This window comes from Alosa alosa, chromosome 23, assembly GCF_017589495.1.
Source record: "Alosa alosa isolate M-15738 ecotype Scorff River chromosome 23, AALO_Geno_1.1, whole genome shotgun sequence".
NCBI lineage: Eukaryota > Metazoa > Chordata > Actinopteri > Clupeiformes > Clupeidae > Alosa > Alosa alosa.
In genome coordinates, this window is record NC_063211.1 from 9736843 (window position 1) to 9753290 (window position 16448).

Here is a 16448-nt window from a genome sequence, read left to right on the forward strand (position 1 = left end):
ACCATTATACATAGTAGTAAAAATATATATTAACGTAAACATATATGGTAAATGTGCAATGAACAATAAATGCCTGTGCTTCTCCGAGACACCCATGGACATTTTATTGCTCTTTACAAATGCTGCAAGTACAGACCTTCAAAGGGCCACAATGTCTCTGAATGTTCGCTACTATGCCTCCTAGCTGAGCTTATCAGTTCTCTCAGGCCTCACGGTGTTTAGCTGTGCACACCACAGAAGTTCCCCTTGCAAACTCATCACCGCAGCCAGCCGAGCATGGGGACATTGAACCAGCGATTGGTTTTACTTGGCAGTGATGACGATGGTGGGGGCTTCGCTGGTGGGCTCTGGGCCCAGCTCTTCCGAGGTCGAGTCGGACTGGCTCTCGTTGCTCTCGTCGCTCTCGTCGCTGTCGGCGGCCCCAGGTGTGGCGGTGGCGGCGCTCTCCTCGCTGCTCTGGCTGCTTTCGGACTCCTCCTCCTGGCTGGCGCTGGCGCTCTCGCTCTCGCTGGTGCCGTCGCTGTCGGCGCTCGCGCGCGTTCGTCCCCGCGGCCCTCACGGCCCCAGCCGCCGCCTCTTCCTCACTCTGGCTCTGGCTGTCGCTCTCGCTCTGGGAGGAGGCCGGGCCCTCGGCGGCGGAAGCACTGCTGTCCAGGCCGGCCTCGGCCTGCTTGGGGACGACGGCCTCGTCTTGGATGCCGCTGGAGGTGTCCAGGCTCTGGCTCTCCACGTCGGGGGTGCTGGTGTCCTCCTCCAGAATCTCCTCGTGCACCTGGAGGGCCTTGGGCCGAGACAGAGCAGTGGGTTTACTAGCTAGACTGTGCTTACTTACGGGCAGTGCAGACGAGGCGGGCAAGTGGGCGTTGTGTACATGCCGCAGGACGGTGTATACCTTGTAAACCTTCAGGGTCTTCTCAACGTTGTTTGCACCATCATCAAAGGTCGCGCCGGACTTCTTGCTCACCATGTTCAGTCCCATCTTGTCATCGGCGTAGGACTTGTAAGGTGAGGGCTCCTTCTCCACAACGTTGCTCTCCATGTAGCCGGATTTCTTATAGTCGCTGTAGCCCATGCTGTCGCCCCGGCCACTGTCAGTGAACGGAGGGAATGTGGGGACCACTACCGATATGGGAAAAGCGGTGGTAGCAGCAGTAGTGGGTGCCTCTCCAGACTCCGTACTTTCGCTAATGCTCTCCTCCGTTTCCTGCAAAACATATATACCGCCTTTAGTCTAGAGGTCCTCTATCATTACCATACCCATATTCTCCATAAATCCCTCTACTCTCGACTATAAACCAAGCAAGGCTATGTATATCTTAGTTTTTACCATAATCCTATACATGGTGCAAACCTCTTCCATCTACAGTAGTGGTCCTTTCAGAGTCAGACACATTCATTAGTTAGATAATAATAATACCTCTGGAGTCTACAAGAGTCAAGACTTTTCTTTTTTTCAACATCACAGCAGCTTCACTGCAGTGTTGCAGTAATTCCCAGCATGATCACTGGCAGGCCCTGTCTCCTTTACATTTCCATATCTCTGCATATTTGAATGGGGCACACTTGAAGAACTCTCATAGTGCATATTTTGGCTTGTGTGCCAAACCATATGAAATGGTTGGAGTGAAAATGGAGTATGAAAAAGAGGTATGACATGGGTGACTTCTCTGGGACTGTGCTGTGTTTTTTCCCACCCCTCTTGGTATGGCTGCATGCTTATGCACTGTATATAGCCCTGATGATTCACATCACATGTGTGTCTGTCTGGGGATGGCATAAATGGAGTGACTCACGCTCTCCTGTGTGTCCACGCTGTCGGCACTGTCGGCACTGTCTGTGCTGTCTGTGCTGTCGTCGGATGCCGTGTTAGATTCCTGAGGACAGAGGAATATCGGTCATCACTCAGTCAGTCGCTTAGATATTCCAGTCCACTTCCATGGAAGTGACTCAAAATCGCATTAGTCAAGTCTGTGTCTGTATATTTGATGTTAATGGATAACTTTCCACTAACTTTCCAGTGAATGTGACAAATCCCTTTTTTTTAATTGTGTGCGTGTGTGTGTGTGTGTGTGTGTGTGTGTGTGTGTGTGTGTGTGCAGTCACTGAGAAAATCTAAAAATGTAGCAGATGTGGTATGCTCGAGGGTTTGTTTACAAACAGATCGCTCTACATACCTCAGTTTCCTCTGATGTTTCCGTGCTCTCATCCGAATCAGCAGGAGCAGCCTGGAACAACAACAGCCCAGGGTGAGAAAACACTTCCACTAGTCAAGCAAGTAGCAATTACCCCATGCCTACATGTGTGTGTGTGTGTGTGTGTGTGTGTGTGTGTGTGTGTGTGTGTGTGTGTGTGTGTGTGTGTGTGTGTGTGTGTGTGTGTGTGTGTGTGTGTGTGTGTGTGTGTGTGTGTGTGTGTTTGTGTGTGTGTGTGTGTGTGTGTGTGTGTGTTTTGTGTGTGTGTGTGCGCTTGTGCATTTGTGTGCATGTGTTTATATTAAACATTTGTGTGACAGGGTTTAATCTAAACACATAGACATGACAGTTCTCAGCAGAACAGTCGGTTCTTACAGCAGGTTCTGCAGCCTTCATGGTCAGAGTTACAGGAGCTTTCCGAAGTACCGGAGCTGGCCTCACCTGAGAACATGACAATTCCACGGTCCATTAACGGAGCATTGTTCACACAGAGAGACTAATAAAAGACAAGTAGCTTGTAATAAACATACTTATAAATTCAGACTTCTAACAGGTGAAATTATTTTGACCTTATAAACTATTTCAGTACTTGATGACACATCTGAAATGCACATTAAATGATTTGGTCTGTTTTGAAGGCCTACATATTTGGACAGGCAGATGACTCAAAGTTATATTTGTGAATATTAATATTGTCCAGATAAAAAAAACTGTGGGTGTTTTTAAAATGAAACATACCACTTCTTCTGAGCTCTCTGAACTGCTTGCAGAGCGTTTCACCTAAGAAGCAGAATTAAGTTATGTGAGATGGTCAGTTACGTTTCAGTCGGAAATGTACTTATTTATGGAATAGCTTTCTGTTTTACATACTGGGTGGCAGAAGACGCTTGCAAAAAGAAGCACAAAAACAATGACGGCCTTCATGGTCTTGATGTCTGGAGAGGAACAGAAAGGAAACTCATTTCAGTGATTCATTACTTCCATCTTTTCCATCACAGTAAAACTTTAAACACTTTAAACAGTACTTTTCATCATTGTCACATTTTTGCACAGTGAGCCTTAAAATACACTGCACTCCCTTTTTAGACCTCTAAATCCTAGTGAAAGCTTTATGAATTGTTCTTCATCATGTCCCAAAGCTAAGTGCACAACAATTAAAGGGCAATTACTGCCACTTTTATTGTCAGGTCCATCTGAAGTGAGACCTCACAGCTTCACAAAGGTTGGAGGAGAGAGAGTTCCGCAGGGAGAACACATGTCCACAGCTTGTTGGATATCCAGGCCCTTGCTGCCTAGTACCGCCAACTAACTTCCGGCCCAAAACATCCTCCATGTTTTCCATTTCAGCGACCTTGCGCAAAATATACGTTGAAAAACCTCCCTCTCGTTGACTCCACCTATAATGATCTTGACAAGTGTATAATTCTCCGAGTTAAATGCGGAGGCTCTGAGAAAACCACAGCCACAAGATGGAGGGGGTCGGGTGTACGTTGGGTGCTGAGAAACGCCTCAAAGTTTATTTTGGAAGCTGGAGCCAGTTTCTCATTAGCTCGTCTATTACAGCGAGGCGAGCCCTGAAATTTGTGTCGCTTGTGGAAAGTGCAGAGCGTAACGCTAACGCCACGTGAAACATGGCCACTATAGGAAAGGGGGATGCTGAGGCCCCAGTGCAGGGGCCGAGACAAGTCTGTGTATCCGCTTTAATTGTAGTGCCTGTTATTATTACTGTTTATCTAATGAGGCTTTGATATTGTGGCTTCGCCGCTGGAACATGTGAGTCGGTGACAAACCCAGGATGGGGTGACTACAGACTGCCCACAGCTTCCGCCCTTTCCCTTGGTCATGTTTGTGTTAATTGCTCCGGATCCCAAAATGTGGATTGTGGTTTCATTTAATCTTTTCCAAAAACCGGCTCTCTCTGACTGTGTGCATTTGTCAATCATGCAGCTCTTTGTTTTGGAGTGCCTGGATCAAAGAAATACTGCGCTCAGTAATTTCAATTCTTTCTCATCCAGTGCCTCATACTAATCAGCTGTCACCACACTGTCTTTAATCCATACTGCATAGCATAATATCTCTGAATGCCTGAAGTGTAAATAAAGGTCTTCAATTTCAGACAGAAAAGCTCTAAAAACCTTAAGTGCATGAGGTATCCCTTGCTATAATCACTCTAAAACACTCTTCTACAAAGACGAGAAACTAAGGCTGCATGTCTACAAGTTGTTCTCAGCCTTTTGCATTCAACAAGATGTGAGGCAACCACTCTTAACATTTACCCTTAACATGGTTGCAAGACTTACATGAAACAGACTGAATATATCAAGAATACATTGAAAGCTGTTTTTACCTGTGGTTGTCTCTTCAGGGAACTGAAAGATTCACTTCAGGTTGAATTCAGAGTGTTGCTCAGTATGCTCCTGGTTGCCAGTGAAGTGACTGAGGATTGTGATGCTGCTTTGGAGGATGCTGCTAGTTGGCTTATAAACCCTTCAGCCTCCGGTGTCAGCCAATGGCAGCGCAGCCTGTGATGTCATGAGGTTTACCACGGCTGTCCCACCTCCCATCTCCCACTCTTCCTGTGGTTGCTGCGGTCGGCCAATGCAAACATACACCAATGGGCATGGCATGTCGGGCACAACAAAAGCTCACATATCTTATATTATTCTTGTGATCCTACCAAAGTAAAAAAAACACCATGGAGGTGGACTGGTTGCATGACCATGGCAGATTTGACCATTTTCTTTACAGATTGTGAGGGTATCATCTTTTATTTCATATGTCTCAAGCACCTAGTTTCCATGAATGGAGAATGCACTGAAACATTCTATGAGCATTCCAACTAAGCAAGAAAGCGATTGGATTTACGAAAAGAAATTAGGCTGTAGACTAAAATATCAGGACCTCACCGGTAGCATATTGGATTAAAGCATTATCTTCACTGAAAAATAGTCATTACAGGAAAAGAAAATTGATTCTAAAATTTGCATTACTTCTGACAAGGACCTTAGGCCTTCTCTCTTTGCATGTCTTTCTTAAATTTGTGTGAGCAACTGATCGGCATTGTTTACTCTAGGCAGCTGTTGCACAGTTCCAAGTAATGGAGAAGATGATATGGCTGGTCAACAATAGAGATCCCTACCGAGAGGAACAAGTGTGTGAATGCAGCTTAAACATTATTCTGTTGCTGTAGCTCTGTATCTTAAATGTCATTCGCTTTGGACAAACGTGTAAATGAATGAGCAAGCGAGTGAGTGAGTGAGTGAGTCGAGTCCTCTCACCCTCCCGTGCATTCCAGTTCTCCTTGTGGGTACCACGAACACAATGGAACTGAGGCAGACTATCTAGCTCTAAGGTCATGTCCTCCATCAAAGATAGCTCTGAGAGACCACCCTTTTGTCTGTACCAGGATGGAAACAAGGCAACTAATACATTTACACCTTAAACCCTCTCTCCGTTGAGGATATCTCATTTCTCAACTATCAACTTAGTGCAGATCAACACAAGATGAAGATAACTACAAAGTAAAATCCTACGCTAAGTACCATATTGCTATTATTCCAAAACTTTATTTGGATACACTCCTACATACCATACATTTTCAAGGAAGCATGCCGACTATCTGCTAATCAGCATTGGTCCTTGGGGAGCAAAGAACAGACTCAAGGCATCAGGGGACAGATGAGGCGCAATGACTTGCATAATGAAGTTATTTAAACTAAAGGATTAGACTTTATTCACCAAGGTAAGTTGTGATCTACTTTTAGAAGTAGGCTTAGGAATACAGATTTGGCCTATAGTCCAGGGGAGGGCCGGGCCATCACTCCTATGTGGGTGTAAAGGCTGTCTGTTTTATGATCCCATCCCCCTGACACATCCAGACAACTGTGCATTCCCTGAATGCTACGATATGATTATTTGCTATAAAGTTGGGAGCACATTAAAGTCAACAATCCTCCCTAAGTGGTAGTTAGCGTCAAACGCCCTGATGATTTGCTTCTTCGTCACAGACTCTACCTCAGGCTTGCAATTAGCGAGTCTGGATCAGGGGAACTCATTTGACAGGTAGTCGTCCTGCCTCTATCTGCTCGGTCACTTTCACTCGAGGCTATAGAAGCCGTTTTTTCCCCCTTCACAGTGATGTAGACACGAGGGGAGGGAAGCACCACATTACGTTTCAGAATGCGCCTGAATTCCAGACTTGTCTGAAAAGTTTGCATTGAATGCGCCAGGACTTGTCACATAAAGCAAGAGGTTTGAGGGAAGAAAAGTTGTGTGTTTTTACCCCACAGTGTTCCATCTTGGGTGTCTGTCACCGCGACATGTTTCCTCAGTGGCCTTTGTCTGGAAGTTTTTCAAGAACGTCCAAATGAGCGTCTCGCTTTCCGCTGTCTTGCGCCGTGGCTGCGGTCCGCGGGCGAGATCGACACAAAAGACACCACCACCGAGACCGCCACGGGATGACTGCTGTTTTCCCCACGCCACTCTGAAATAAGCCACCAAATAAACTCCACCAAAGTCTGTGGATCAAAGTGTCTCTTCAAATTCATCTCTTTGTCTCTTTATTTGTTCTTAATCACATAAACAGACATATTGATAGTCTGAAAATATCGTTAAATGGAATGGAATTAGGCCTATATTCCAATAACTATGAAGAGACAGCATTTCCTTTGGGGTCTACAATGTGTCCAAAATGGTTTATTGATAATGTACAAGAAACAGTTGTAGTCAGCAGTATAACAGTTGGATAGTTCCATCTTGCGCCGTGAGCAGAAAGATAAGGCTTGATACTATGAGCTCAACTCAGATGTTAATTAGGAGATAGGTCTATGGATCATATTTTATGACATATTGTAAGATTATAATAATGATGAATTATATCCCAAATGTTTGCTTTAAGATGTAATTAGATTTGAACTTTTGTTAGATTTTGTAAAGTAGATTTGGTGTAAAACAAATGATCTTTGAAGCCATACTAATCCTGGCCAAACAAATGCAAATGAGAGGCCTGTTAATGAAGTTTGATTTACGTCTACAAACGATAGTCTGCAAATGATTTTGTTAGTCTGACATAGAAGCAAGTACTAAATGAAGTATTTATACAGAAAGAAACAATGATATTGAGACAATATTTAATATCTGACAAACTCCTTGTCTGGCAATCTGAACGATAACACTGGATGGCTCTTCTCCACAGAGTGTGTTAAATATCTTAATCGCCGTCGGGTCAGTTTGGTGCCGTGGTTTGGCTGTGTGCAAGATCTAGAAAATACATGTGGCACCAATTGAGACGGATCCACACAGCATTAGTTTATGATGCTGATGTCATTCCCCTGCTTAACCCATGAACAATACAGCTCCATTGTGGTTAAACTGAGACCAGGCCATCGTTGTGGTGCATCTTTGTTTGGAAATAACCCATAAATTCCACATTACAGTACGTGGATTTGCTATTCATATCCATAATTCCTCTTGGAATGCTGAACTGAGCCATGAGCTTTTGTCCAGTAGAAGATGTATATGAATGCTGAAGCACAATGGGAATAATCTGATGTGGCCTTTATTGGGTCACTTTATGAGGGGTGAATGAGTTGTTTAAGACCCAGGAGTCATAAAGTGTGGTGTAACACTAACTATTATACAATCCCAGCTAACAACCCTCAAAGCATTGAAAGAACAGTATATAGAATGCCTTTACTATTGTCCAGCGTTCTTGAAGCCGAGAGACCATTGTCAGCATTGTGCAAAATGACCAGTTTGAGTGTGGTTTCCATGATTTTTGTATGTTGTCCATTAATATTCTGCCCACTGTACATTAAGAGTTTCAGCAATGTTAATGGACCCTGGATTCCAAGGAAAGGGAGGAGAGTATTTAGAAATGTAGCACAAGCAGCTGAGTGATGTCTCTCTACAACCGGCAGTTAAAGCTTTTTGAAGGTTATAGTAAAAATAATTGTATTTTGAAGATTATGCCAAATTTATACAGCACAAGTTAGGGAGTGGGTCCTTAAGAGAGGCATTTCCATTGTGTTTAGCTAATACAAATGCTCAGCACAAGCCTATATATGTTATAAAAAAAAGACAGTTATGGGTATTTTCCCCTTTGGCTTTTTACTCTTTTGTTTTGAATTTAGAGAAAGAAGCTGAAGAGAGGGAGAGGGGGGCGTGTAGAGAGTAACCACAGGGGAAAACCCTTATCACATCTCAACCACTAAGTACATGATAGTACACAACAGTAATACATATGTCAAAATGGCAGGTGATTCACACATCAACTAGACAGATATACTCAGCCTACACATTTCAGGTGATTAAGACATCAGACAGGTAAACATTACATTAAGCCTTCCAGACAGCATTGACTTAGGTTTCTTATATGTCTATGGCAGAGCGTTTGTTGGGAAATAATCATCGTTCTCAATCATGCATCCGATCTTGCTGAACTGAGAAATCAGGGGAGCAGTTTTCCCATCTGATCCACTTGCATGCAGAAACATTGTGCTTACAGCTACCCATTCCCACACTAATGTCACACACAATGTCTGTATGTGCTGGCCTATTTGGCTGTAATATAAAGGAATGCCATCATCAGCATGGTGTATACATACAATTTAATTGAGTTAACTTGATATTACTATCACATAGTGTAAATAAATAAATAAATAAACAAACAAACCAATCAGTGAACATGAATTTAAATTGCATATACTAGTCATTAAAGATCAAAGCTACCTGTGATCTGAATTGAACATCCACTGAAACCATGCAGGATCAGGGCTGGCTCCATGCCAGGGTGTAATTTCATCAGCAGACCCCAGAAGACGAGATTTGACAGGAGGTTCATGTCGTTCATACTTCAGACTTCATGTCGGGTTTAATGTGACCTGAAGTAAACTCTGAGAAGTGTCTTTTGATGTCGTCCCTGTGGAATGGTTATTGGATTTTACTCATGCATTACAGAATACGTGAATCAACCTGGAGGTGCAAGTCTGTCTGTGCCTTGAGAATGTTTTGAACCTAGTTAAAACAATGTAAGACTGTTGTGTTTTTAAGCAAAAGTGGAAAAATATTTTGTTGAATTTTATGACTGGGTTCCTGTCTCAGATACAGAGGGGAAAGAACATATTTTATTGTTCAAATACAAATAGCGACCCGATACAAATTATAAAACTAATCTTTTCGACACCTCTTAAAACCAAGGGATTGGCCCACTATTCAGAAACAACCGGTTTCAAGAGGACTGGAAACCATGAATTTCCCCATTATTATTTGTTATGTCAAACCACCATCTGCAACAACAGTTTTGATGAGTGTAAATATGAATGTGGCCGATGCATATAAAATGCCGAAATGAGTGTGGCACTAGACATAAAACAGAGTGTCAGGGCATGAAAACAAACACTGTGGAACCCGGTACAAGATTGTTCCAAATCCCTCTTGTAGTGAGGATATGCAATACAGTTCTCTGGTACTGAATCAACAAGGAGCCACTTACAAGCCCGGATCAACAGCCATCAATACAATTTACAACTCAGAGCTGCGTCCCTGCCAGAAAGAGTGGCTTTCATTTTTATTATTTTTGTTTGTTTGTTTGTGTGTTTTTGCCTTTATCATATAGGACAGTGAAATGACCCGGGTCAGACTCGAACCAGGTCCCCTTCGGCATTTGGACACGTACATGGCATGGGCACTGTAGCCAGTTGCATCACAGCGTGCGTGCCCCGACACTCTTTAGTTTAATGCATATTTTGATGACTACAGTCATCTGAGTCCTCACTGGTTGTAAATGGCCATGGCCAAGTCATAATTTGAGAACATGGGCCATGCATTCTTCTACATGCAAATAATGTACGGTAAGGTCAACATGTCATATTCTTGTCAAATTCTGCATTCACCGGGAAGAATGGGATAATAGAGTGGTAAAGTAAAGTAAAAAATGGCTTATGGGTGGCTTATGACTTCATGCAGTTTTCCATTTTTTAAATGTTAAACTACCAGTCTGTGTAGTCTTCATTACACACCAGTCCTCTATTGAGTTTAGGTCATTTAATGCGGCTTTCTATTTTTCACATTTGAACCTACCCGTCTTTTAAGTCCCCACTTAACGCCATGTAGTCCTCCAATACGTTTAGGTCATTGAGACATTGTATGACAAAATGTCTGCAACAACTTCTGTTTTTCTCTGGTTTCATGCATTACACTGTGCATTGTGGTGAGGCAGGGGTAGAGTAGGGATTGTAACGGTTAGTGGGGTGGGTTGGGGGTGAGTGGTCATGTCTGTGCTGTGCTGTATGTATTCTTGGTTCCCACCTCCACAGTTTCCACCATGACTAGGGCCACAGGCTTCCTGTCCCTCAGACGAGACCTCCACAGTCCACTCTCACTGCTCAGGTCTCTTCTCCTCTGAGTCAGTGTCCTGCGCCAGGTCAAAATGGGTCAGGATTTACTGGAACTTAAGCAATGAGGGTCATTTAACAGTTAAAGGGACAGTAATTAGTTCTGTAAATAGAGCCTCTATAAAGTAATGCAACAGAAAACCCCATATAATGAGTGCAGGACACGGGTGAGAGAAGCACAAATACACTAATAAACACAAACTCTTCAGTAAATGGACACCACACCACATATTTTATTATCATACAACACATGCAGACAGAGACAGACAGACAGACACACACACTCACACACACACACACCAAAACACATCATTACACATAAGGGAGAGGACAGATCCACTAATTAGAGACTAATTATGGACATCTATGAATCATGATTCAGTCTGAAAAAGGTTCCTGCTATTTGCATTAATCACAGGTCACAATAACGTCTGTTTGTTTGTTTATTTGTTGGTTAGTTACAATTAGCAACACACAAAGGAGGAAGTGGTGCTCCGAGTCCAAGACTTGTATCACTGTCTCTCAGAAGGCAATATGGATGTATGAAATGTCACAATCCGACACAATCAGAAACATGTGGTGATGAGCCAGCATTTCTCCCCCTCCTGCCTACTCATGCACTTTCATCCGCCTTACTGTAACCTGACAAACAAATACTCAACCAAAAGGCACATTTCCACCCAGTCAACAGACCACAGCATAGACCACAGCATAGACCACACAGCAGCAGCACAGTTAACATTGAATGGCACCCAAAATGATTACAGACTCAGTGCTGCAAAGATATAGAGGTTAACCAGCCATCTTCTCCTGCCATAAGTATGCAGAAGTGGCCATGAAGCGAACACCCAAGGGTCAAACGGGAACATTGGCGCCATGCAAGCCCTATCTGGGAGAGAAGATTAAATACTTTAAAGCTTTTTAAAACCTTTTGAGAAATTAGGTGTGCACAAATTGTTGATGGTTCTGAAGACATTAGAGGATTAGAGGTTAAATAAATAAATGACACAGAAGCATTTTTCTCAAAATGAATATAGTTATAAATGGGGTTATTTGGGATTATGAAGTGCAGAGCGGATTTGGGATTATGAAGTGAAAAGCGGAGACTGCACTTTTTCTTTTAACTGGTGTCGCGATACTTGAGCAGCAGGAGAATACACTGACTACGTGTCAGGCTTCTGGCCTAGAAACAGCCAACTGTATGTTAAATGTGACCTTTGTTTATTCAAAGCCTCAAACTGTTGCTTCTTATAATTGTAGTCATTACAAATATCACATTATCATATATAGTTTCTGTACATGGGACCTTCTGAGAAAGATACCACTGAGCAACCCATCCTGCCATCTGTGCTCCAGTGATGTGGCCAACCGTGTGATTAGTGGTGGACTTTATGCCTGCTCAACCTCCCAAGCAAGGCATTGGTGGATCCGCGTCATATCCCTGACATGCTGCTAGAAAGGTTAGCTGATATACAGCCGGTCTTTCCCACATCATAAAGTCTACAGACACTGACAAAGACTAGAGGGTGTGTGATGTTTTCATGCTCCATATTTGTGTCAATCAATGCATCATTATCAAGACTAGAAGACAGTTTGACTTCCTTCAAACGGTGAGAAATTGGTATTGCATTTGCAGTCTCGCAGATGATTTCATTTGACATAGTGACAGTTATAAAGTGTTAACAAAATCTCTCGACAGGGAGCTATAGTTTAGAAATTAGGGGGTAGACTCAAATCTGGCCAGTCTTCAAGTGTTGTGCCAATGCATGTGGGTAGAATGAATGCCAACATTAAGTCAACAACTATCATTAAAAACAAACTAATTAACTGAGCCGCCACAAAAAAATGAAGAATAACAAGTGTGAGGAGCCACTGAAGCGAAATCAAGTCATCTGACCGCACCATATTCAGGTCATCTGATGCGCCAGAGGTACTGTATATGAAAATGCTTTACCGACAGACAAAGCATCCATTCTTCTGTAGGACAGCTCAGTGTACCGTATGGGCGCTTAGGTCCATAATAAAGCCTCGCTGAAGTCCAAAAGGAGACCCTTGGAAATTTCCCATCAGTGCTCCTTGTTTTCCGTCCTAAAGAGGGAAACTCGCTCTGCTGGCTACAGAGTAAATGGGTGTGATATCCAAGGGCATTTCAATATTATTTTAACAAGCTCGCTGTTAAATGTGCCTATAAACTAACTTTGACCATTTTTAAGCAGGGAAGAGACTCAGCAAGTTTATGGTTGCACTAAAAAATACAGTGTTTGCCAGTGGGACAAATACATTGGGGTTCTTATGTAATGCTGTTTCTTTGCAGTGTTGTGTGCAGAAGCCAATATTCTGACCCTGATACAAGAAAAGAGTACTGAAAGAAAAGAATAAAAATACAATACTGATTGCTGCGTGGGTTCAACATGCAGGTGTGCAATTTGATTTTTATTGATGTGGCTAAATCACCAAAGCCACAGAGTGAAATATGGCAACAACTCACACATCAGATCAAATAGCTCTTAAGTGTAAAGTGAAGACTCATCATGTAGGGCTATTATTCTAGAATTTCCATTTCCATGAGTAAGAATATGTAGACATAAAATAACAACAGATCATTGCTTTGAAAGTGTGACAATTTATGAATTGAAATGAGACAGTGTAGACACAGAAATCCCTGGGACACGCTTAAGATTTATGCCTGTACAAACCCACTTCGGTTTGTGGAGCACAACCACGGCTAAGACGTTAGCTAGCCTGCTGATTATAACACTAACGCTCAGCTGTGCCTTCGCCTTATGCGGAAACTCTGAGCATGTGATGTTTACTTTATGAAGTCTAGACATCAGAGCTGCTGTACAGTATGTTTGTGTGTCGCTTCATTTGCTGCTTTCCATCCAGACAATAAACTGTAAAATGTGTTATGATTACGAACAAGCCTCCCAAAACCAGTCCAGCTCACCCATAAGACTGTCTGAGCAGTTAGACGGGCGCACAAAGACAGACAAAAGGGACAGACCAGCAGACAGACTCAAAGAAGACCAAGGCTGAGAGGTAGAAAAGGAAGAGAGAGAGAGAGAGAAGCTGAGGACAAGACAAGACAAGTCTGTGCTGTTGTAAACAAATTATATGCAGATATTTGTATGGTGTAAGAAAGGATTTAACACCAGAAACTTCCAGCTTAGTGAAATACTGTAATGTTGTGGTTTTTATGTATGAGAGAACACTGTAAATACATGTAGACTGATTATCTCAGTATAAATGGGCATGAGTGATGCTTATAGGAGAGTTACTTGTTCCAATAGATAAGTACTGACCACTACAATTCTTGTATACCCCATCAAAAGCCAAGGGCAAGTCTGTCACCAGCCCAACTTACCAACTACAGCTGTAAAAATCTGCAGGACGTAGGGCAGCTCATGGCTTTGGTTCCCACTCAAGGGAAATTCCATCCTTGTGGTGTTATCAGCTTCTCGCCGATTCTGGGAATGGCAAGGAAAAGCATCAGGGGGCGTATACCAGCAATGCTGTTTGAGGGGAATGCTGACCAAGTTTTCTGCCTCTTCGGCCCTTTGTGTTAACATGCACTGCTGTAGTGGAGGGATTCATTTATATTACGACCACAGCAGGCCCATGGTACATAAAAATGTAAAAAGAGGAAAAATCCATGTTGTCATTTTAACACGGCAATTAAAATTTGTGTTCAGAAAATAAAGATTACCACAATATGTGTTATACATATTTAAATTCGACACGGGTCCCCCTCATAAAATGAGCGAACAAAAATCATTATGATGAATGCGGTCCATATCACGGCTGCAAAAGGCGTACAAATCTTAATTAGGGAGACTGTAAAAAGTGGAACAGGATGGTGGATGGAAAGCCAGAATAATGTGGTGCCCACCAGATAGGGACAGAGCAGGGAAACCAACACAGAATTCCCCATTACTGGGCAAGGGTTGGGCTGATCGTGTGCCAGTGGAAGAAATGAGAAATCTCTAAAGTTATAGTGTATCTTGGCGGCATAAGTCCAATACAAATAATATTGTAGATGGAAACTACATTATGATAATAACAATTTTATTGATGTGAAAGTTTGAAAAAAAAATGATCAGCTGAAGAAAGCCCTTCTTCCAAGGCCTTCACATAAGCCTACAGATGAGCGCCGAGCGCCGCTGTAGCAGGCAGCTCACTGCGTCGGGATTAGTGTGTGCTTCGCCTCTGTGTTCACGGTGTGCTGAGTGTGTTTCACTAATTCACAGATTGGGATAAATGCAGAGACCAAATTTCCCTCACAGGATCAAAAGAGTATATATATTTATGCTTATACTTACTTAGATGAGTGCCTGGCACATCAGTGTCAATGTCAGGCACACACACACACACGCACACAGACCACATTCTCTGGAAGGAGCTCTGAAGGATCAAGGACCAGATATACAGCAGACATAGACCTCTCCAGAATAAGTCCCGCCTCCGTAACTTCCGTATCCATCCAACTTCCTGGCGTCGATTGTCTATGGGAAATAACATGGCGTTTCAAAATATCATACCGGTAAAACATCTGTAGGTAGCGAAGTAGAAAAAGCTGGTGGGCAGATTGGCCTACACACTTCTGCCATCTAAGTCATCTGCCATCTGCCGTTTAAGTAGTATACTACTTAAACGGCACCGACAATCAAAAAATCCAGTGGAAACTAGATGGCAGAAGTGTGTAGGCCAATCTGCCCAGCAGCTTTTTCTACTTTGTCACCTACAGTTTGACAGGTACGATCTTTCTAAACGCCATGTTATTTCCCATAGACATTTGACGACCGAAGGTTGGATGGATACGGAAGTTAGGAGGCGGGACTTATTCTGGAGAGGTCTATAGGCTAACACAAACATGAAAGCAGCTGGACAATATGGTGACTCAGTGACCCAAGCCTTTCCTGGAAGGCCCTTCATAACTTCATCTGAAATGAAAATGGGGGGAGACGGCTGAAGAGCATGAGAAGCACAGCACCTTTGCCGTTCCTCTTTTTTCACTGTAGCTGAGGAAAGGCTTCATGATAGATATATAGAGGCACACATAGCGGTACCTTGGGCCCAGGCTACACTGGGTCAACAACTAGAGCGCTCCGTCCGTGTAGCGGAAAGATAGTATTAGAAGACTCATTGGTCTCATTTAGATAGATAGATAGATAGATAGATAGATAGATATACTTTATTGAACCCTAGGGGGAATTCAAAAAGAGCTACTGGAAGTGCTGCCACTGTCGTCGGCGCCGGAACCGGAAAAAATAGTATTATATTACCGGAATTTTATTATTTATTTATTATTTATTACCAGAATTTAGATAGATAGATAGATAGATAGATAGATAGATAGATAGATACTTTATTGATCCCCAGGGGAAATTCAAGGTATTTCAAAGAATTTATAGTATTATAAATGAGACCAATACTATTAGAAGACTCATTGGTCTCATTTTTTCAAACATGCTCGCTGCTATCACATCTGGTGTAGCCAGTTCCATTGATTACAGTAAAAGCTAATTGTTGCAGCAGACGCTAGGAGAACGGAACGCTTCAGTTGCCTGCGGTGGAGCGTCCCTGTTAGGGCACGGCATCTCGAGTCACAACATGGTAGTATGCCTTCCCTCCACACCAAACAGCTCTACTCATCAATACATTCCTTTTTCTTTTTTTTCTTCTTTTTGCGACGGGTACTGTCTCCACTTGTGATGGAAAATTTTACGGGCTTCTTTTAAAGGCCCTTTGAGGTGAACGAGGTCTATTAATCAGGCATGTCTAAAGTCATCAGTTTTACTCCTCATGTTTCCCCAACTTCTACTCCACCTACACTTCTCGGTGTGTCATTAAATGAGTCTCACTC

At 42.9% G+C, this 16448-nt stretch overlaps 1 protein-coding gene across 2 annotated transcripts; it reads right to left on the minus strand.

The window, feature by feature from the left end:
- Window positions 1-58: 58 nt before the first annotated feature.
- Window positions 59-4620, minus strand: spp1 (secreted phosphoprotein 1). 2 transcript variants are annotated; one of them, XM_048235247.1, is made up of 9 exons: window positions 4540-4620; window positions 3063-3127; window positions 2931-2972; window positions 2568-2633; window positions 2175-2225; window positions 1794-1874; window positions 893-1204; window positions 586-781; window positions 59-554 (listed from the first exon to the last, which is right to left on the minus strand). In XM_048235247.1, exons 2-9 carry the CDS (start codon window positions 3114-3116, stop codon window positions 304-306), a joined length of 1053 nt encoding a protein of 350 aa, XP_048091204.1. In that variant the 5' UTR covers window positions 3117-3127; window positions 4540-4620; the 3' UTR covers window positions 59-303. The 2 variants fall into 2 exon arrangements, with proteins under 2 accessions (XP_048091204.1, XP_048091203.1); XM_048235246.1 differs by having other exon boundaries at window positions 59-781.
- Window positions 4621-16448: the final 11828 nt, after the last annotated feature.